This window comes from Amia ocellicauda, chromosome 17, assembly GCF_036373705.1.
Source record: "Amia ocellicauda isolate fAmiCal2 chromosome 17, fAmiCal2.hap1, whole genome shotgun sequence".
NCBI lineage: Eukaryota > Metazoa > Chordata > Actinopteri > Amiiformes > Amiidae > Amia > Amia ocellicauda.
In genome coordinates, this window is record NC_089866.1 from 25,613,870 (window position 1) to 25,637,119 (window position 23,250).

Sequence of the window (23,250 nt, forward strand, 5' to 3'; positions counted from 1 at the left end):
GAGGACTGGGCACACAATGCGCACGGAAGAGACTTTCATGAATATGCCAGTCCCTCATTGTCTGAAGCTAGTGCAGGCGGAGCGCTGGTGTATACACCTTATACTGGTGTAATTTGCTCCATTCCCTCACATCCCACCATATTTCCTGTATCTGTGTAAGCTGCCATATGCTGATTTGCTACTGACAAATAGAAAAATGGGAATTTTGCCTTCCCTCTGTTTTTCAAACTCACTGTTGTTCTTTAGGCGTCGTATTGAAGTCTGCTATTCTACTGAAATTTATATAAATGTCGAAGGGTTTGTTAATGGACACTTATCCCGGTTGATCTTTATTTATTTTTGTATCTGACGAAACACTTAGCTATGGATAAAAATCCAAATATACTTAAAGGTTGCCTTTGTACTGAAAAAACAATACTTTCTATTTTCATGGTAGTAGTTGCAATCTGAATCTGTCCCCAAGATTAGCCGATTTCATGGTGAACGCGAAAGACACTTTCTCAATCTTTCTCAATCTCAGTCTCAATCTTTGCAAGACCTATATCTTGAAACACCTGTGCATATATTTGTTTCTCGAATCTAAACTATCTGCCTAAATAGATAATTGTTGAAAAATAAATTATATATTTATGGATATGTTTTTTCAACTAACCTCACTGCTGGGAACCCTAGTCCTAACACAGGAGAGATGTAGGTAGAGACTCATGTGTCTCAATAATGAGCGCTTTTGGGCCATTCACTGTTGGGCAAGTGCAAGCCATCTAGTGGAGAATCCCAGTCATAGTTGGCTAAGATGTAGCCCAGAACGGGCAGAACGTAATGTAACACAACCACTGAGGCTCTGGACTTTAGCGCCAATCTCTGCCTTGAGTGGAGACTTTTAACATTTGCAGTCATTGGGGATAGGTTTGTTTTTAAAACGGGGCTGAAGTGTTTTATTTCTTTTTCCTCTTCTCAATCTATCTTTGCCCTGAATGTTAATGTTCGTTATACATTCTGAGGCTGTGACTAGGAAGCACCCAGCGCCGAGGTTTGTTTCATTGGGCCTGTCTGTTCATCTTCGAAAGCAAACCCAGCACTCTTTCATGTGTGCTCCACAAAGACCTTGCCCTAATGTCATCTTCAGTTTTTCAGCAGTCGTTTAAAAAAAAAAAAAAAAAAACTAACACTGTAAAACTGCTGATGCTGTGAGTTTTTTTTTTTTTCTCTGACGGTATCCCAGATGACACTGTGCCAGCCTACCCTGACATTTGACGTTGGGCAGTGAGCAGCCCAGCGTGAACTGAGCCTTTCTTTCTGGATGGCGTCAGGTTGCCTGTTTGATGTCGGCATGCCGCGTGCCTCCACATTAAAGCCCTTGTCACCCAGCGCAACAAGAGTGACAGCCGGCCGCGTTGGCTCTGACAGTTTGTCAATCTGGCAAAGCTGTCTTAGGGAATCAGGGCGCCAACCTTCACATAGTGACAACCTAGCACCTGAAATACAGCACACAATGCCACCCCTGTATATAAGCAGCACATAATACGCTGGCCCACTATCATCCTCTTAGAAGTGTCACGAGATTATTTTCTCTCAAAGAGACCCCTGTGATTTTTTGTATTAACTGTACTTTTGCACTTTTGTAATCCTTAAATTGTAATTAATGCTTAATTTGAATTTGGTATTGAATTGTATTGCTGCACTTTTCTAATGCTTGTGTAACCTGTAAGATGCCCTGGATAAGTTTAAGTTTTTAAAAAATAAATCCACATAGAAGAAACAAATGTTTATTAAACACCTGGGAAGAGTGTAATGATATCATAAATATCAAACAAAACTAAATAATCTTGTAAGTATACAGTGCCCGTGGAGTGGTCTTCGAAAAGCAATGAATGTTGATTTACTAGCCATGAATTTCAAATCTGTTGGATTTATGTCAACCACAGTTGGAAAAACTTCTGTTACCTGGACAGATTGTAAGTCTCCTCTTTAGCAAATACCTAAACCATTTAAATCAGGATAGTGTATCATACCTGTAGCAATGGTCCCAGTATGGTAACCAGAAAATGTGGATAGTGTGCAAATCTCGACACTTGGCACTGTACATAGGCTACTGCCCTGTAGATAACTTGTTCAATTAAGGGAACTCTAGTCCTTGAGAAACAAGCTTGTGCGCATATGCTTCTTCCAAATGACTGGATATACCACAACATCACCACCAAATTAGTCAAAAACTAAAGAATGTTCTTTGAAACTGATTATGTAAGGGTGTCCTATAAACCCTGCTGGACTGGTGCTCTCCAGGCCTCTGCTAATAGTTATATTGCAGTACAGATCACAAAAGCGAGTTTTCTTCCACTCGCTGTTCTATTTTGATACAGAACTTTTCTTTTTTTTCTTTTTGTTCAAATGATAAGGAAAAAAATAACTAGTACACTTGTAATTCCTTACTACCTGACAGGTGGCTACAGAACGCTGCTTAGTCCCCAGTGTGTTCAGTAATTGAAGCTGAGAGAGGTGGGCTGAGCTGTTTCACAGTGAACACAGGTGGTGTCAAACACAAGCTCCTCTTCTCACCTGAAATATTCAAATACGGCTTGGAGCACAGCTTTGATCTCTCCAAATAACAAGGGAAAAGGAGAAAAAAAAAATCCAACAACCTGAGACTGAACAGATTGACGTATCTTTACAGAGAATAAACAATTACGCGATACGTTACACTTTTCTCACTGTTCGCAGATTGTTTCCAAACTGGGCCAGTCGCATCATAATTTCCCAAGAAGTGCTACCTGACTCATTTAGATGAATTCCATTAGTTATTGCTTTGTCTGATAATTTTCTTTAAGGTGACTGATAATGGTGGCAGTAAAATTACTATTACATAAGTTTTTTGGCTTTTCGGGTTGCTCAACCAGTAAAAGCCCCTGCTCAGAGCACATTTTGAGACCAAGGTCAGGCCAACAAAGTTTATTATTTAATCTTCCCATTTTTAAGTGTTCTTCTAGGTCTTTTTTCATCTACTGGTATCCATTCAATAGCCTCCTTTGTCCATCTCTGATCTGTTCTGTGTCTGAGTCCTTGCCATTTTAACATTTTCCCTATTTCAACGATGTCACACATTTCTGTTTGCTCTCCGATTCAATCTCTTTATCCCCAGCATGCATCTCTCCATGCTGCTTTGTGTCGTTCACAGTGTCCGTACCATTGTCTTATATTGCGTTTTATATAAAAACAACGGTGCAATATAAACATAGCAAATTAAAAAAGTGGCTAAGTTGCCCACAACAATGGAGAGTCAGAGGACAGAGGAAATGAAAGCAAACCGAGCAAGAGCAATAGTAATCAGGAGAGATTGAGGTAGACGAAGAATGGCTAAAGAATCAGATCGGTCTATATATAAAGAGCAGGATCCTTGCAGTGTTTCAATGAATTATCTATTTAGATCTCAATTGAATGGCTCCAAAATCGTATTGTGTGTTTCTTCTCTTGATCTATATTTTTTCATGCTCTATTCTTAGGTTCCCAAGTAATTGAAGTGGCGTTTCATTTGGAGATTATGTAGCTGTAGATCCAGTATGAGAATACATTTTAGGCCATTCATATCTCTGTTTAGGCTATTTATTATGAAGTCATTTCAAATCTGTGTAGCTTTATTCTAATAATACAGTTTACAGTTCATCTTGTAGTCGTGATATCTTTTTAAGATTCGGTGTCTGTGGTCGCCTTATTTTTCCTGCTTAGGTTTACATTCAGTTTCTATTGTAGTTTTCTCTTCTCCATAAATATTGCATGCGTTATTTAGAAAGCCGAAATCCATATTTGAAAGTTGCTGAATGAGGTTCTTTTGAAAATGTCTTTATTTTCCCTTTCACAATTTTGCATTTTTATCCTGCATCAAATTTAATTATTCCCCTTCAATCACCCCCCCGCCCCCCTTACAGTCTTCCCCACTAATTACACCACCTTAATGATTTGGTAACCATATACTTAAATAAAACGTGCGGATCCATTAAATAATATTTAGTTGCCCACTTCCCAAATCTTTCACTTGACACCCTCTTTCCTAAATTAAAGAAGGCAGGTAATTAAAAATTGGATTACTAATTAAATTAACAAAGCTGTACTTGCTGTAAACATTTGATTCTGGTGTGTACAAACTCCAAGCTTTACAAATACCCCCCTTCTCAGTGTCATTTATAATAATCTTGTCTAGTTATACATTACAACAAGACACTGATTGTAATCATGCCACAACTTGACAAAGATGGAAAACGTGCACATGGATGAACAATTTAATTATAACTGATATAAATCTTTTTCTTTTTTGAACGATGGTATTATTTTTCTTTTATACCATTCCAAATTCGTAGTTAATTCGTTGTTAATCAACATGGCTTACTGCTAGGATCCCTATAATGTAGTAGGAATGTAGGCAGCTATACACACACGCACACGCACGCACACACAAACACACATGCGCTCATACACACACAACACACACGCATGAAATGTATGCTGCCCCCTGCTTCTTATCACACTGTGAGTCTCAAGGCACAAACAGCAGGGTAAAGCATTGTGAGGAGGATTGTGGCAGAGCAAGCTGAGAAAACCCAGGCCAACTCAAACGCACACAACCCTAGCAGGGCTTAGCCAATGACCTGCTGCCTCCCAAATCCATATTGAAACCAAGGTTTTCTGCAGTAAAGGGCTCCACTTCCAATTCATTTTGTCCTGTGTTACCATGACTAGAGCTCCACTTGTTTCTGTGGCGTCCCAAGAGCAACATGGCTCACAAAGGAGATGTCTGGAGCTGAAATTAGCTTAGGCACTGGGAGTGGACATCTGATGACAGAAAGAGAAAGAGAGAGTGTGAGAGAGACAGCAAGACCCTGCTGGGGTTGGCCTGTCTTTCAGCACCCGTTTTTAGAATCAAGCAGATACCTCGCAGGGGTTTTACATCTTAAGGATCGGTCTATAATCTAATCAATGCTCTCCATCCCGAGTGTAGCAGCAACATTTGTTTAAAGTCTTTATATGGAGCCACCGTGTTTTTATCCCACATCCCACTGCTACTGCCTCTCAGTTGGGAGCCCTCCGAGGCAAAAATGCACTCTCTGTTGGAGGGGAGAAAAAGAGCACAAAAATTGAAGAAAATTATAAAACTTTTTGAGTGCATAAGATCCCACTGCATTTAACACATATTTATGGATTCCCCCCCCCCCAACATCTGACATAATTTAATCTGTCTTAATGAATGGGGCTTGGAAGGTGTGTATTTATTATCTGCAGCTTTGAAAGGGTGTTTTGAGTGAGGCTGACAGGCCTGGGCATGAGAGTCCTCGGCTCAATTCGGAGACTTGTCTTCCCTGGCGCTAAGGCTCCTTAGGAATAGGAAGCGTGACTACCAAATTCTGACATCCCGAATTTCACCTTCGTAGATAATTGTAAGACGCACCGCACTTGCTATTCATCCCGCTCCGATAAGCTATATCGTCCGATTTTAAGGAGAGTTGACAGGCAAGGGAATTAATTATTTATTCCTGATTTCAATATGTATTAGGTTTAACAGGGAGGTTATAAGCTACCGGTTTACCGTCTGCGAAGCTGATTAAACCTATTTTCACCTGATTTGCTGCATGGTTAAATTAACACTATAAGTGAATAGATAGCTGGCAGAATGCAGATTTGCATTATATTACCATAACTTGGGAAATGACAACTCTTAAAAAAACAGGGAGACTTTGACATACTGGTCATTTGGTGTGTTTTCTACCTGATGCATTACTTTGTTTTTTTTCTTCCTGGATGTACCCGAATCTCTCTGAAGTATGTTTCCCTGTGGGCCTATGTAGTTTGGTATTAGGTGGCGGACACTAAACTTTATTTTTGTTTGTAATTTGAAAAATGTTTGGAGTCCACTGCACAAACAGCAGAGCAATAGCAGCCTAGGGAGTACTGATGCAGCTTTCACACATTGGGGAATATGGTTGGGGTGGATTGAAATAGTGGGTGTATCTTAACTATTTGATTGAATTACTTCGTCGTTTTTTTTAATTAAAAAGCCCTAATTGTTATTATTTTTAATTGTACTTAAATATTAGTGTCACATAACATTTACCAATAAAACCTGTTAAGGCCATAGAAACCTATCGATGCCCTTTAAATATTTATGGCTCAAATTTGTCTTTATTGCTTTTGGTCAAAACGTAATTGGAGATTGTGTGAAAAGAGAATAGGTCATATGTATTTACATTTTTAGCAGGGGGATTCGAGGATTTTATGCAATGCTGTTGGGTCAGTTTATTTTATAGGAGTACCAATACAAAATCCATCCCCTCTTAGCCTGGTTTTAAAAGGAAATTCTATAACCTCAGGGCTGCAATTTACTTCAAAACAGCATATCACATTCATAAAGAAATAGCTATGGTTGCTGCTCACGTTATGTAATAAGTATTTTTTATTCTTGGTGATGAGGAGTTTCATGTCTTACAAAACAGTCACAGAATGTAGCTTAATCACAAGGAATTCACTGTCTTCTCACTGGGCTCAGTTGGTCATCATGACTTTTCTTTCTGCTGTTTGGCAGCTGATAATTTAGATCTATAAATCCCATTTTAACGCCTGGAATGAACCTGCTATGAGCCATTAGATCTTCGTATTCCTTAATATAGTGGAGAGCAAGACACTCAGTTTGTACTGTACTGCTTCCTCTTCTTTTTTTTTCACAGACCAAGTGGTTCAGTGGAAGCAGTGGTATTATTATTTTTTTCCAAAAGCTCTCAGCACTGGGGTTAAATCAGCAGTTATAAAAGAGCCAGAGGCGTTGTAGGGCTTTGGTTATTTTCTCTGTGTGGAAGGAAATTACACAGGGCCCCCACTGAAAGCCTCAGCATGCATTCTCCACTTTCCCTGCTTGTTTGTCAGGAGCTGGCCTCGTGGTTTTGCTTTTGCCATTTGCCTTGGTGTGCTCTGCGCCTTGTAGCTCTCACCCTTTCTTCCCCAATACATACGGCAGGCATAACGAGAAATATTAAACTCTCGTGGCAGTGCTAGGAACGAAATTGTATAAAAGCACCTCACACAATACCTAAACATTCACAGTCCTTTATTTGCTCCTGCGAGTCTACTGTAAATCCAACTGGAAGGCCTAATTCAAATTCCACATCATTATGGCAGATCGCCTATGATGGTATTTTACAGAGGGGGAAACTTTTTCCAAGCCTTCTCCCAAAGTAGAATGAGAGGAAGCCTGATTTTGTAAGGTGAATTACTACGATTGGGGATCTGAAGAGAAGCTACTAAGATGGTCATCCATTAAATGTCTGTGCCTGCCATGCTTGAGTGCTGAATTAAACTGTAGGAATCCCCAGAATTTGCCTGTGAACCCCCTCTGGCTTGGTGGCAACACGGGGTACCTGGGAGGCCGGGTATGTCCTGTCAGAGCTGTGCCAGTCCCCCAAAGGAGCTGTGTTTTTTGCCTCCAGGCTTCCAGTCAAATGAATCAAGCATCTGGGTCCCATTTCAGGAGCTCACCCTGCTCTGTGTGGGATGCTACCTGGGAGGGGGTGCAGTAGTCTGCTTACATAAACTGGAAGCAGAGACTCAACATGGTGTCAGACAAGAGGGACTGTTGGCGGTGGATGTGTGTGTGTAGTTGTAGCGGAGGTTGGAGGGAGGGGAGGTTGGAGGGAGGGGAGGGGGGGCAAGGACGATGGAGGCAGAGCAGCAGCAGCAGAAGAAAAAGGAATGAGGAGTAGCCCAGTCACCTCGAATTAGCTGATAGAAATAGTTGCTGAAGGATTGCGCTCTCCCTGCTGCTGCTGTGGTGAGGTGAGCACTGCCTCGGGGGCTTGCCTTGTCAGAGCTGGTTTGCAGTGCCTGGGCTTATTCGGCCAGAACGCGCTCTAGAGAGAGAGAGAGCGAGGGAGAGCGAGTGAAGAGAGAGAGAGCTTTGCACTGCAGCAAAGCAGATGTTCCTCTTGTCTCTCTGCCTTGGCTGTTTGATGGGAAATGTATTGCTCTTCTCTTATGCTAGGTTGAATTGGGACTGGGGAGGTGGAGGTGCGGGGGGTTTGCAGAGGAAGTGTATTAGTACGTAGGAGAATCTGCTGTAGGAGAATCGGTGGCACCTCTCTCTGGCTAGCAGCCAGGTCAGACACTCTTTTTCAGATCTCTTTAGCCTCGGAAGCCTCCTCCCCTCACTGGAAAAAGAAAAACACACTATTTACTTAAAAAAAGATCTATGTATTTTATTCTCTTCCCCTCCCCAAGCCGACTGGGGGGTGCCAGTAATAATGCACAGGCCAGACTAGACTTGCTGTGATTGGGTTCATTGATTGTGGTGATTTGATTTATTGATCGATCCCCTCTCAAATGTGGCGTCTGAGAAGCGGGACTAATCTTTAACTGCTCCGAACAATCTCCTGCCTCACAGAGAATTAGGCCCGATAAGGATTGTATGAAAGGAATCTGAGCTTATCTTAATCACACACTGCCCCTTGCCTTGCCTTTCTTTTGCCTCTGTGTGTGTGTGTGTGTGTGTGTGCACGCGCGTGTGTGCATGTGTGTGTATATGTGTGTGTGTGTGGTGGGGGGTTGAGCGCTAGTACAGTCACCAGGCAGAACAGAGTGGATCTATAAATTGATGGAATTCAAAGCCTCCAGCATCGATTACCATTATAACAAACAGCAGCGCCCAGAATGTCTGATTATTTTTAGACAAAGATTTTGTTCTCTCAGCAGCTATTTTGCTGATGCTGTCACAGTGTCAGACGTCTGCTGTTGATTGCAATTAGATGCGATACAAAAAAAAAATTATAATCCCATCTGCATCTTTTTTTTTATTTTCTCTTCTACTTGCTGTATTCAGTTCTATAGCACAAAGCAGCAATTCTGCAACAATACATTTTCAGTTAGATTATTCAATGCAGTATTTTTAAGTTTCTAAGAGGAAATGGTAGACAGATGAGTTCAGGCATTTATAATTACTCTGAATTAGTCAATCATCAGTTTTTGTTTTTCCAGTGTTGGGGAATTGTGATTAAAACTTGTTACATGTAGATATAATTAGTTCTTTTAGATGACTAGTGCAGGTTGAAATCCAGTACCTCACCATATGGTGATTATTGATTTATGTATGTAATTATTCCCCTGCACGGTTGGCCATTATTTCTCAAATTCAATTCATCTTTGTTTATTCAATATTTGGTAATCCTAAACATATATGAATTGTTAATCTAACGGGCCTCTCTTACCTTGATTAAGATTCGTGTTTGTTTTCTAACTGGGTTTCATTTCAGCGTTTGCTTTTCAAGATGATGTTTCGTTCAAGGTCTGCAGACACTTGTCCACAACACAATGTGCATAAATACCTGACCCAATCAATTCCCTTTGCCTAGCTGTCTGTCAGCCGGCAGGATCTATCTGGTGCCAGTGCTGTCCTCAGCACTGGCTGCCTCTTTCCCCTCTGTACTGCACTGCAGTGCGCTGGATGTGAACCTCCACTTGGCCTAATGACAATATGCTCTCTCCAGGGGAAACTCATCTATTACTGTCTGATGTCTGAGTGACAGGGACTTAATGACAGGAGTTCAGTATTGACCTGACTGCCACAAGCGGAAAATTCATTCTTTTTTTTTGTTCCCTACTCCTTTGAATACTTGACTGAAAATGAATCCATTATTTTATTGTTCAGAGACCCTTTACGTGAACAAACAGGCTTTCACAAGAAGGTTGATGTTGCCTCCTTTATTTTTATTTATTTATTTTATAAGATTCTGTCAACAGTGATGTCATGTTACGGTTGAATGGAATTTGTTTCGTCGTAATCATGGCAAAATGCAGCCGTGTGATTACGAACTGTGACCAGGTGAAGCAGCCCCTTAGTGTTTGCTATCAGTGGGCCTGATCTCTCGCACAGGAGTAGGACCTCATAAGAGAAGACATTTTCCCAATTTCTATTGTTGTTTTTTTTTCAACTGTGTGTATTATCCCAGTACCGCTGCCATGTACTGTCATACAGATAAAAGCTTGAAAGCAAGTAGAAAAAGCAGGATTTCCACAATTCTACATTCAGAACGCCAGTGATCCAGTTGTGTGTAATTGCCCTGTTGAGGAGTTGCATTTACTAATCACAAATTCAGGCATTTTCTGATTAAATGGAGGCTTCAATTTCTTTTCCATGTTGTGTGTTGCATCAAGCCATTACTTTATGCGCCTGCCATGTCTCGAGAGGGTACGTGTTGTACCTGATTGGCAGAATCGGATACAAAATCACACTGGGATCTAATCGTGTTACCTGTCATTCCTCAATGCACCACTAGCTGTTTCTTCCTGTATGTTCCATCTGCATGCAGAATTTGGTAAACTGGTAACACAGGGACTGTTGTCTCTCACCAGCCTAGTTTTTCATCATTCACAAAATACACTGGGGTGGAGGAAAGTATGGAGTCTATGGATTATTTCTGAGAGAAGAAACGCAATCTAAATGTCAAACACCGGGCAAAGGCAGCCTACTGCAAGGAGTGAGCTCTGTTATTATTCCCCAGAAGCCTCCTGCTAATGTTACATTGTTACGTAGGCCTTTGTTTCACTCGGGAGGCGAGCAAGCAAACAACAAACTGAAGCTTTCTGGTTCGATTCCTTTGAAATACAGAGCAAAATCAGTTTTAATTTGATCAGTTGCTTAACTGGCTCCATAGGGTAACAATTGTGGTCCTCTGTTTGGCTCAGATAAAGACCGCTCTCATTCCACACACAAGATCGCACAGCTCCGATCTGATTGTCAGCGCTATACAATGATTTGGGAATAAGGCAACTTTTCTTCTGGACTGGTAGCTGTCAGAATATTAAATATTTAGTGTTAAAAATAATAATAAGCTGAGGGGCTTTCAGACAACGAGAGGTTCTACCATGTTGCTTTTTGAGATCTTTACAAGATGGCCTACTAAAGACCATCTATCACCGGGTTATCGCTCCACACGCTGCTCAGAGAATTGCTTATATCTTGGGGGCTATTTGTTATATTGACTTGGAACTTAACAACGATCCCCCGGGAATTTGTTTAGCCCTTCCACAGTAGAACCTCCTGCGCTAAACACTGACTGGAGATGCCGAGGATGTCCAACAGCACAGGGAATATTTGTAAATCGGATGTTGTGAAAGCTATGCAAGGCACCAGCTGATCCATTATTTCCAGGATGTTTTGTGGCAGAGGGAGCAATCATTTGGATTTATTCTCTTGCTAATGCAACCTTCCCAAGCAGGTCTCAGATTTGGCCTTCACAGAGTGGTGTGCTGCTCCCGGGGTGCCTCAATGTAATTCTCAAAGCTGGCAATTTCAGTTGACTGGAGGAATGAATTCCTGCTGCCATGCGCCCTGTTTGGTGCCATTTCTAAATAAATAAATATAACCGGTCGCTTTTTGCACAGCGGTTACATTGTGTGCCCAATCTCCAAAGGTTTCTTTTAAACTCAGACAGAGAAGCCACAGGGATAGATAGTTTAGGGTGCTTATTACAGTGGGTGGGACAGAAGCTGAGATTGAGGCCCTATTCCAACTCCATAAATAGATTAAAATGCCTAATTATTCCAGTATGCTCACACCTAATTTCCAAACAAAGCTGGAGTAAATTGGTTTAAAGACTGATGTGACTTGATATTTTATTACATATACACCTGTGAATGAGAAATACCTAGTTCAATTGTTTGGTCCACATGCTCCCTATACACATGTACACTATAGTCCTGAGCTGAACTATAGTTTTTTGCTGTATTGCTATATCTGGCATACAGTGTGTACAGTTCCTTGAACAATGTTGCCTTGGACTAATCAAATATGAATGATATATAAAATATTACTTGTGTATGGCAAATGAGTAGATTAAAAAATTATATATGAGTTACGAAAAAAAAAAAACATGTTAAGGCAAGTGTAATATTTTATTTAGTTGAGCACATTTAAGCAAAAAACAAAATTTCATGGACTAAATTTCAAGCCATGGACAGTGCACTGTTTTACAGTAGTTCCTTACGAAGTTTGTTCCCTCAGGCTGTGTTTTAAGTCTGTGTACCCACTGTGAATCTGTGATATGCGAGTGTATTCTGTCACCCTGCCTCAAAAAGCATGAGGAATAACAATCTGTTAAAAAGGGATTTTCAAGTCTGAATCATTAAATATTGAATTCTAGGGAGTGCAACAGTTAAATCAAGAAATGGCACATACAAGCTTACATACAAGAAAATGTAGACCCTGATTTGGTGGTTGATCTCTGCGATAAATGTCACCAATTTGGCTTTCTGCAATCAAAGCAATTGGCAATGGAGTGGGTTGTTCATTTCTGTCTCTATATAGTTCCTACTGCCTTCAGGCTAAGACCTCTCTTGAAAAAAAACCTTTAAATCTGAGGTCACTTCTGGATGAAATGACAATCGGAAGAATAACTGATCATTAATTGAACTGAACAGGACCACAGGAAATCCTGGTATCCGCATCATGGCACAAGTATCCAAGACACATCTCTATGGCAAGTACCAAATGGCCAAAGAGTGATGCCTCATGTAAAAAGCATGATCCAGAGTACTGTAATCCATGGGATCGGTAGACTCGGTAGAAATCCGGTTAAAATGAAGATTTGTGTGTGAGGGCTTAAAAGTCAGTATTGCTGAAGTTTACCATGAGTCTTCTCAGCAAGGCTGTTTATACATTACTTCTTGCTTAATATAAAAGCAAGAATGCTTCTTTCTGGACTTTTCTGAATTATTTGATCAGTTTTGTTCATGAGATCATTTCCAAATTACCTAGGTAACACTTCAGATTCATTAAAAGGCAGTCAATTGAAATTTCGCACGCACTGTACAAATACAGATTAGCCTACTGCCAGAAGTCAGTGTCCTAATTCCGTATCACATTCCAGAGATTGAGTGGATATGCCTTCTTAAAGGACTTCATAAAGATAGAGGAATGAAAGGAAACCTCGTTGGACAGGTTGAGCAGCTCCTGAGTCCTGTGTTCTGGTTTCTCTGCATGCTCACAACAGAGTTTAGCTGAGCGGTATTGGAATGTGCTTTGCATCGGGCTTGTATAAAGCACATGGTCTTGAATACAGTATGAAAATGCATCGGTCCTGTGAGCGTTTGAGTGTTTGTGTTTGATGGCTTGGGGGGGAGTGAGGGAGGGAGGGGTAGAACCAGCAGAAGTCCAGATTATGAGGTTCATTTGTAGGACAGCACAAAATGTGACAGAAAAAACTGAGCTGTCGGAGCAGAGTTTGATGAAGCAGAGTAATGCAATTTCTCCTGTACTATACCTTTTTATTTAATCTTTTAACGAAGTGTAAGGTTTACACAGTCACTCATAATTAGCTCTTGAAGACCGATACTCTGGTCCCTAAAAGTGATTTACAGTCTTTTTTTTTTTTTACACTGGTTTGCTGAAGACAATTATTGACATCTTCCTACTACCTAAGTCGCTTAAGCTGAAATTAAAGAGCCATTTTTCTCAGAGGGGACCCCACGCCTCCTCCTTGCTGATTTATGAGCACTAAGTAAGTGTGTTTGGTAAATCATGCGCTGGAGTAGCCTTGGCGGGTCTGGATACATTTTTGATCCATCACTGGCAATACCATAACTGCTTTTATTTCCATCCCTGGGAATGTATATGTATAGGCTATGCATTCACTTCATTTAATTTTTTCTTCTGAAATGTAAATGATTTATGGCCCTTGCTCTGTGCTCTCTCTCTCTCTTTCCTTTCACCATTGCTGTATTGATTATTTGAAATACTGATTATTTAAAAGGCCTCCTGCTTCTTTAGGCATTGGAATTTATTGTCATTTAATTATTTACAAGTGGTGCTTGCAGTAAGTATGGCCTCTGTCTCCGAGCTTGAAGTATTAGATTTATATATATTCAGTACTGTACTTTTATTTATGTACGCATTATGCACACACACACGCGCACATTTGTACACACACGGGCCTATGTGGCTAACCTTTGCATGCCTGGTTCTCTGTTTGTGTTTGCTACAGAAAGAGCTCAACTCGGTGGCTTCGGAGCTGGCGGGCAGGCAGGAAGAAAGCGAACACTCTCACAAGCATCTGATTGAACTCAGTCGGGAATTCAAGAGGAATGTACCGGAGGTAAAGTATGCTTACACCCAGTCAGCCCTCTCTGCCTGCTTTTTTTTTTTTTTTGACTGTGAAAGCTCACACTGGGCCTCCTTCATATTTACTCCTTCCCTTTCCAGTCCCTCTTCCAGGTTTTCTGGGTGTCCAGAATTTTTAAAACCGCGGTAAAAGCTATTGCAGTCAAGTACAGTAATTAGTCCAATTAGGCAGTTAAGAGCCCAAGGTGGATGTGAAGACCCTGCCACCCTTCAGCATGAGGATTGAGCACTCTCCTTCCTCTCTTTCTGTTGATTTAGCCAAACATAGTCCTGGCCAATGTAAGGTCTCAGGAATTTGTTTTGTAAGGAAAACACACACACAAGGTGAATTGCTTCCCCTTTTGTGTATGCATGTTTTTGTTTTATAATCTGCTTTCATTATGTACCGCCTGTTTCTTTCACACTGTATTTTAATGAGCCCTTCCCAAGTGACGTTGAGCAGTGAATAGGGACGGTGACATTGTCCCGGCAGTCGCCAGGGCCCCCGTTTTGTCAAGGATTTAGAGCCCAGGACTGCGGGAGCTGATCCCAGCTCCTCCAGGGCTGGGATGAAAGGAGCGCTTTAGTCCGCGCGCTATAATCCTGTCAGTATAATACAGGTAGATGTGGCGGAATTAGCCGGGCCTCACAGGAGAGACAATCCCTCACCTGTGATAGCGATCAGCTTTGGAGGAAAAAAGATACATAAAAGATGCAAAATCACAAGCCGATGAAGCCAGCTAATATATCCTGGAAATCCTCGCTTATGTACTGTCGCCTTCTTTTATGTTTTCCGTCTTTTCTTTATTTCTTAATGCTAGGCTTCTAGACCAAGGAGACCGGCTTTGGATTCCTCACAGGGTCTCTGGGACAATGTTTGGTCTTTAAAAAAAAAAGAAAAAGCTGCAAATCACCACAGCAGTATATATTATTATTATTATTATTATTATTATTATTATTATTATTATTATTATTAATATTATTTATTTCTTGGCAGACACCCTTATCCAGAACGACAAAATATAAGCACAATACCAAGTATATAATAATAATAATAATAATAATAATAATAATAATAATAATAATAATAATAATAAAAATGGCTCAGCTTTAGTAATAGATTTAAAAGTTGTTTTTTATTCAAGACATATCTCTTCAAGACCACCCATCACATTACCAGAACAGAAAACACAAAGCGATCCCTGGTTTTAAATTCTATTTTGCTGAAAGATTACACAATTCCCTTCTCTTTGGGGTCTCTACAGAGCACTTACTCCATGACCTTTTTAGCACAATGTACAATTTGCTGTAACCATAGATGTGAACTGCAGTTATATACTTTTGAAAGGTGCTGTCACCACCCTCCCTGTGCAGAACTTCATAAATATGTGCCAAAGTAGAAATAATTAGATGCATTTGATTGCATTCTGTAAAATATTCCACTTGTGAGCGTTAAGGTATTTATAGACAAAAGATTTTGCATGCTGTCGAATATTTTAAAATCCTACAGTTTTGTACCACTAAGCATATATTCCCATAGACGGTATCAAAACAGAGCAGCAAAATATCCCATTAGACATTATTTGAATGCTTTGTGTGTGTGTGTGTTTGTGTTTTAACTGAAACATTTTGAATTTCAAAGTTGAAGACAGGTGATTGTTCAAATGTGGGTATTGTCTCCATAGAATCCAGTAATAACTGAATTGCTGTAGTAATGGTCTCCATGTCAAAATTCACATTGCTCTTAATGACGTTAAGGTGTGTTGGCAAACAGCAAAACCAATACCTGTCTATAACTGGTATGAAAATAACAGGGATGCTGATTTCTCTAAATCAAGCTACACCATATGTGAGTGCTCGGAGGGGAGAGTAAGTGTGTGTCTGTGTGTGGTGTGGGTAAATCATCATAATGGGCATCAGGAGTACAGCCAGACATCCATGCCAAGAGACTGGCAGCTATCCAGGCCAACACCAAACCAGCCAAGGTCTATAGAGGAAAAACACACAAAAAATGCTTGTAATATTGCTAGATACCATTTAACACGTTTGATGCACCATGTCACCTTTGGTACCTGGCTAATAATTTCATATAAATGCAAAGTACTAGAATGGATCAAAGGAAAATGGTGTGAAAACATTGGGACACAAGGCCTTTTACAATGGCCATTAAAGAATTCAGTTTTAGCCCTCCTGACTGTGAAACCTGTGCAGCCTATGTAATACATAAGAATAATTCTGAGTTTCTAAGAGCTTGTTTGTTTGATTTTGTCTCGTAGGAAGTCCGGGAGATGGTGGCCCCTGTCCTTAAGAGTTTCCAAGCCCAGGTGAGCTGTGCAGTGTGGAATTTGCAGCATTTACACCAGCCTTTGCCAATCACAAATTGCAGACCCAGACCCAGATGACTATAGTCAGGTGAATTTGACAGTGGCAGTTTTTGAGGTGAAAATGAATATCCTTGTTAGCATCTGACACTGGGATATTTCTAAATGAGTGAAAGGTTTGCATCTGTATACAAACGTATAGTAATAACAGAAACAGTTCTGTGATGGGAGGGAAAAGTGAACAGGAGAATTTGACGAGAGGATTCTAATTTTGGGAGTAGTAATTAGTTCTTGTTTGCCTCTTATATAGTGTCTTGTTTTTCCTATTCTGTATCCTGCAGACCTTTTAGGCTGGAGCTGCTGAAAAAGGTCCTTGTGAGACTTTCTTAATGTTGATGTCATTTGTTTGTCATATCCCAAGCTTATCTGCTCCCCAGGGACCACAGCTAGTACTGGAAAATAAAAGTACAGTCATTTAATAACTGTCACATAATAAGCCATAATTATCATTTTTTTCTTCTCATGTGTGAAGAAGTCAACGGCGTAAAAAATACTTTGCAATGTACTTGAGGGCGGGGGGGTTGTTTAGTCTTTTAGTTTTTTGTGCTTACTTACTGTGTGGTCAAATATCAAAAAACACCCCAAAAAGCTAGGAACTGTGGGTGTAGTTGCTTTCTTTTGACAGAAGAGGAAAAGGAAGTCAACACATAATATGTATTCAGTCAACACTGAGCACACAGTGACTCTGACACCTTTTCTGTTAATTTTAAGGTGACAAGAATGAAATGGTACATTTTCCCTATCACCTTTTCATTTTAAGACAGGAATAACTTTGTGCAATACAGTATAAATTCTGAATTCTGCGATATACTTTGAACAGTACAGAACAGACTAAAACATACTGCTTTGATTAAACCTGATGGTGGTTGCAGAGTGTGGTTGTAGATTTGTCATTGTACAGTGAACTGCTTTGATCAAATATTGCAGGACTGTGATTATGTTCTCTAGTTTTATGGGGAAACACTATTTTACAGCTGTTTGTCTGTGTCTGTCTGTCTGTTATGTGTCTGTATGTCAATGGGGTATCTGCTCATAGGACTATCCCATTAGAAGTTATGTGACATTCTCTAAAACAAATTGAATCACATTAGTGACCTCTGTTATATAGCAGCCCACAAAAGCATTTTAAAGTGATTCTACCATGTGTCCCCCCCGCCCCCATCCTACCGTCTATTCGCCAACCCCAACATCTGAAATTAGGTAGGTCCCTTATGAGCGATATTTCCTAAACCTTGTGGGTCAATCCACTTTTTAATTTCCTGCTTTCAAACATTTTTTTTTGTATTACCGCCTGCCTGTCAGTCGATAGGCCCAATTTAATTACGTTCAGGAGCTCAGGATGTTTTACCCAATGAATTAAAGTCTTGAATATACCAGAAAATATCTATTCTTCACTGAAGCAACAGGACGCCATGGGAGTGGATGTAGGGTGGGGGGGGAACAAAGCACCCAATTTTTTACATTTTACGTACTAATATTTTCTGTTTTCTCTCCATAATTCCTAAATATGTGAAATGGAGGTAACAGAATTCACAAATGTGTTGAAACTTGATAGAAAAGAAGAGTGGTGTCTAATTAATTTCTGATGGTTACTGAAAGGCTTTACTGCACACTTCAATAATTAAATTGGCTGCTCACAGTTTAATAATAATTGTTCTCCTACTGGCGAGTCTCAGTTGAAAGCAGTGATTCTTGTGCTTGTTCACATAATGACCCCCAACACTTTATATGTTTTACTACCTGCGTAATCATCCGAACTGTACGTACCAAGAGTCATTGATCCTCCAGTTTTGAAAGGGAGGAATTAAATGGTGTTTTCCTAGAGGGAAGCGGAATAGCATAATAAAAGTGACAAGCATTAGCTATTATTCGCATTTAATAAACGAAATCTAAAAGTGGTCAGGACTGTCTTCAGAGCCGAATTGCACACATTTCTGCTCTTGTACTTTCCCTAGCCCGAGTTCATAGCAAACATTTCTGCTATTAAAGCCGGTGTCACACTGGAGAAGTTCAAAATGAATTACAGAAAAATTGCTTTGAACTTTTCTAAGTGTCTGCATGACTTTTTTTTTTTTTTCTCTTCCTATTATGTACATCCCAATTTTTTTTTTCTCTCCCATCCTTTCTCACTAATTGCGTTGAACCCAAGGAAACTGATTAAAAAAACACGGAACGACCTAGTTACGGAGACTTGAAAGTACGAAAGAGCTTCAAGAGTTAACCTGCAAACGGTGACTGTCATTGGTCGCTCGCTCCCCCGCACCGCCCCCCCCCCCCCCCCATCCTTCCTTCTCCCTGTAACTTTGTTAATGAGGTCCCGTCAGACTTGACAAGAGGTGCTAATTTGGCTTCACAAGTACAGCCGAGATTAAGGACAGTGAGCAGAGTTTATTTCTTAAAATACATCCCATCCTTATTAATCCGCTGTCCCTGGGAGCCAAGCGTTTTGGGTTTTATAATGAAGTGAGCGTTATAATGAAGGTAATTTTAATAAGATTTACTGGAGAGTGCACTAAGATGGAGTGTATGAGTTGCCTGATCTCTGAGGTAGCTGTTTAACTCAGGCCTTTGAAAAACATTCGTTAGGAGTTTTTTTTTTTTCAGTGACCAACGGGCCGATCCTGGCAGGCTTCCTTTTTTCTCTTTTGCAAGTTTTACAAAGACTCTTTTAGTACTACAGGTTTGAAAAGTCTTAACCTTGATCCCAGTCTTTTGGTAATTGTCAAGTTCAGCTTTACTATACCATTTTATTCTAGAAAACACAAAGTCGGTCAACCAGAGCCATTGGTCAAACAGAATGCTGGACAGCTTAGTCTTTGGTGTCTCCCATGATGCATCTTTTCCCCGCCACCTAGTCTCCTCTCCTGTCACAGTTCCCCTTGTCTCCAGATTGGATTCCCTCACTGGCACAGATGGGGGTGGTGGTCCCTACTTGGCCAGGAGGCCAGGATGTAGAATCCTCCAGCCCAGTGAGGGAAAAAGGCCCAATCCACACCCAACAACACTACACTCCATTCTCCAACCTCACTGATACACTGTCCCCTATCTTCACAACTCCCAAACTGTACAACTTCCATTAGAAATATACATCCCAGCATGACACACCTCTACAGCGCTCAAACTCATTGGCTCTTTGCCTGCGTGGGGCCTTCCTTTTCTATTCAAAGCCAGCAATATAAATAGATCTTAATTGTATGTTTAGTCAGGCCTGAATGAACCAGTCAAATGCTACTTCTTTTTTTGGGTGGGGGGGGAGCTGGGGGAAAGAGAGGGTACGGTGCATGTTGGCACTGCCAAAAAAGCCAAGCATGAGCATAGGCTCCTAATTACTGAAAAACTTGCTTTACAAAGATAATCCAGAAAGTAATTTAGCGTGCACAATGAAAGTCATCATGCAGCACAGATGGCAAATCTGATAAATAGTTTGTAACATGTAATTAGCAGCTCTAGCAGTTACATACCATTAACCCCCAGAGCTCAGAAATTATTTCCTCATTATTAACTGAAAAGGTAAAATTGAGCTGACTAGACAGCAAAACAACAAACTGCTATTAATTGCCCACATTTATTACAGCCGTCGCCTGCAAATGTATTTTTGTTTGAATGCACGGTTGAAATCATCTGAATTAAAGGTTTTGCTACAGTAATTGTAGCATTACTTTCGTAATGACTTTTGTTTAGAAGGGATGCGTTTCTCTCTCGCTCGCTCTCTCTCTGTGACCCATCACTAAAGGGAAGTGGTCTCTATTACTGTGGAGATTTCTTTTCAGAGCAAAAATGTGTTTCCTAGCTTGTGATACTGATATGGAGAGGGATTGAGCTTAGAAGCACACAAGGATGAGCCTTTATTTTGAAAAAAATTACATGAATAATTGCACTTCCCAATCTGGACATTGTCAATCGGCACACATCTATGTGCCTTGTACAGATACCAGAGAGGGAGAGAGGGAGAGAGGGAGAGCGCGAGAGAGCTTACACGCATCCTCTGAATCGTACACTGCCTAGACATCTGCTCCTGTTCACACTGGGAATCTGAAGTGCAACCAGAGCTGTTGCATTGTAGGGAAGGTGAATGCAGCGCTCTCTGTTAACCCCTGCAGAACTCCAGGCTTCCTGTAAGGCCTAAAAGATAGGTTGAGACAACCCTGACTGGCTCACCAAACCCAATCACGGCTGGCGATAACACACACGCACACATACCGCACCAATTATTGCTGGCTTCAAGTGAGAGGACCAACGACATTGTCTTTATAGACAGTCTGCCATCCCTCAGCCAATCCGATCTGAGCCAGTGCCTGTAAGTAGCTAAGCACACCTAGCAGTAAACCACTAAAATCGTTTAAGTTTTGTAAATCCCTTGAACACACTGTTAGCTAGGGACAGCGGCTGGGATAATTGTGCTCCTCAGTTTCAGACATTGAAGAATGAGATGCACAGTTCCAAGCAAACTCCCTGCTAACAATAAGAGCAACCCCTTAAGGCGGTTGTGCTGATAACAATGAGATGTTGCCTGTCCTGTTCTTCGGTTTTCTGTTGATGTTTTTTTCTCCACGTCTTTAGATTGTGATTCAGGCTTTGATTTAGCTTCTTATCATGTAATACCAAGAAAACTGACAGAGAGCCTTAATCTGACCTACGTTTCAGGAATTAAGGCAACCACTGGATTGTGACAAGAAGGTTTTGATCATCTCTTTTTTCGGTGAACAGACCTTACTTTTTGATTAATTCCAGGAGGAAATTATAATTCATCACACATTTATAAATATGTTATGAATGATGGAATAATTCAGAGACTAACAGATGATCACTAATTATGGCACACTATTATAGCCCTATGTGATAAAACAAGCTACTTATATATTATGGGAAATTCTATAATTACCTTTTTAGTACGACCCAGTGCACTTGCTGGCTCATTTTGTACGGTAATGTAATTTTATTGTAATAAACCCTTCCCCAGCTAATTGTCATAAAAGTTGAATTGCATTTTCTGAGATGGGTGCGAAAGGCCAATCCTAATGTCACCTCAGTAGGCCAGTACTGTGAGTTATTTTAGAAAAATAAAAAATGATTTATTTTTTCAGTCTAATGGTCTGAAATGACTCACTAAAGATCTCCTACTGTATTCCATTATCAGCTAAATCTTTGTGTCACTTTGAGATCATATTTGAAGCAACAATAGATTGTTATTAAATTAGCATATCTTGAGATATTCAGACAGTTTAAATTTTACAATTCAACACCAGTAAACCCTATTATGTGGTCATGTTTGTAATGACAAGTCCAAAGGTCTATTTAGTCGTGGCTGTGTGTGGTTTGGTACTGGAGAGAATTTGCCTGAATTGGCCAAGTGGAAGATGTTTACTCCTCACTATTGTAAAGCATGAAAGGACCCACCAGTCTCTCATTGGCACTTGGCACGTCCACCTGAATAAAACCAAATAAAAACTTCGACCATCTTGAATTGAGAACTTACTGGCTGGTGTGCTTTTGGTAGATGGCATAACTCACTGTCAGACATTGGATCTGAAATTTTCATTTGCTGGGTTGGTCAAAGTCCAAAACTATCCTGAGGCACCCAGTAACCGCTTGATTTTTTTCTTTTTTTTTCTTCTTTTCCTATCAGCATTTGATCATGTATTTTAATATCTACACCACTGTATACATCTGCATCTATTTGACTGTAACACAACATGCATCCAGTAAAAGCCTCCAGTGGGAGCTCAGGATGTGTCCAATAGCCTCTGTCCAGTCTCCATTCCCACCTATGATGTGGACGGCTTTGGCTGGGAATTCTGGGTCATGGTTTTGCTGGTTTGGGCTAGGAGGACGCATGCTTTGTCTCATATTCGGATGTTTATTTAAAGTAATACGTGGTCACGTTTTATAGGCAGCGTATAGCAGTACAGATAGTTAAAGGAATAATCGCATGTGGGTTGGACTCAAAAACATGGAGGGTCTTAACAGTTGGGGGAAGACTGTTCTAGGTGAGCCTGTAGTGCTAGTTTGTGAGAAATGGACAAAGCAGCCTTTTTTCAGGACTCGTGTGAAGCCAACAGGAGGGAATACAGTACACTGTGCAATGAATAAATAAAAGCAGTGGAAAAACCTACTCTGTCATGCAGGCCTCAACTACTGGTATGCAACCTGCCGATGCTCCAGGATTCACTGCAGGTCCATCTGTAGCAGAGCTTCATGGAAATGCAAATGCTGACTTTCTGTCTCATTTAATACAATGTCAAGTCTAAGAACACCACGCGTATTAAAAATGTAAAGCACATGCAAGCCTAGAGCTGACATGGCATGTAAAAATAGGTTCCCATCTTGTGTAAACCTGAGAGGCTCTTGTGTTTTTTTTTTTTTAATCTTGTATTTTTAAAAATGATAATTATTATTATAAATCTTTGAACATTTGGAATCTAAGCAGCCAGGCTAGATTTTATGTTTGAATTATGTGAGAAATGTATGGGGGGGTCTCCAAGTGGCTCAGTTGGTGAAACCCTCTATACAGATTGTAGGTTGTGCCCTGTACTCCAGACAGTTCAGTTCAGCGGTCTTCATTCCTCCCATTCTAGTAAGGGTCAAAGTGGCAAACTGCCATTGAAAAAAACTTGGGGCTTCCAAAGTGTAAGGTATATAAAAGCAACACATCATTGATGATTGCAATTTTGTAAAGGAGAAGGAAACCATTTGCAGAGCATTCATACTAAGAACAGTGCAATGAAAACTGATAAAGTTTAAAAAAAA

At 40.5% G+C, this 23,250-nt stretch overlaps 1 protein-coding gene across 1 annotated transcript in view; it reads left to right on the top strand.

Moving 5' to 3' along the window:
• cux2b (cut-like homeobox 2b) overlaps window positions 1-23,250 on the top strand; it is a 136,123-nt gene that overhangs the window by 50,341 nt on the left and 62,532 nt on the right. The window contains exons 2-3 of the mRNA XM_066689803.1: window positions 14,007-14,117; window positions 16,399-16,446. Of these exons, the coding sequence (XP_066545900.1) occupies window positions 14,007-14,117; window positions 16,399-16,446 (159 nt within the window). The remainder of the gene's footprint in view (window positions 1-14,006; window positions 14,118-16,398; window positions 16,447-23,250) is intronic.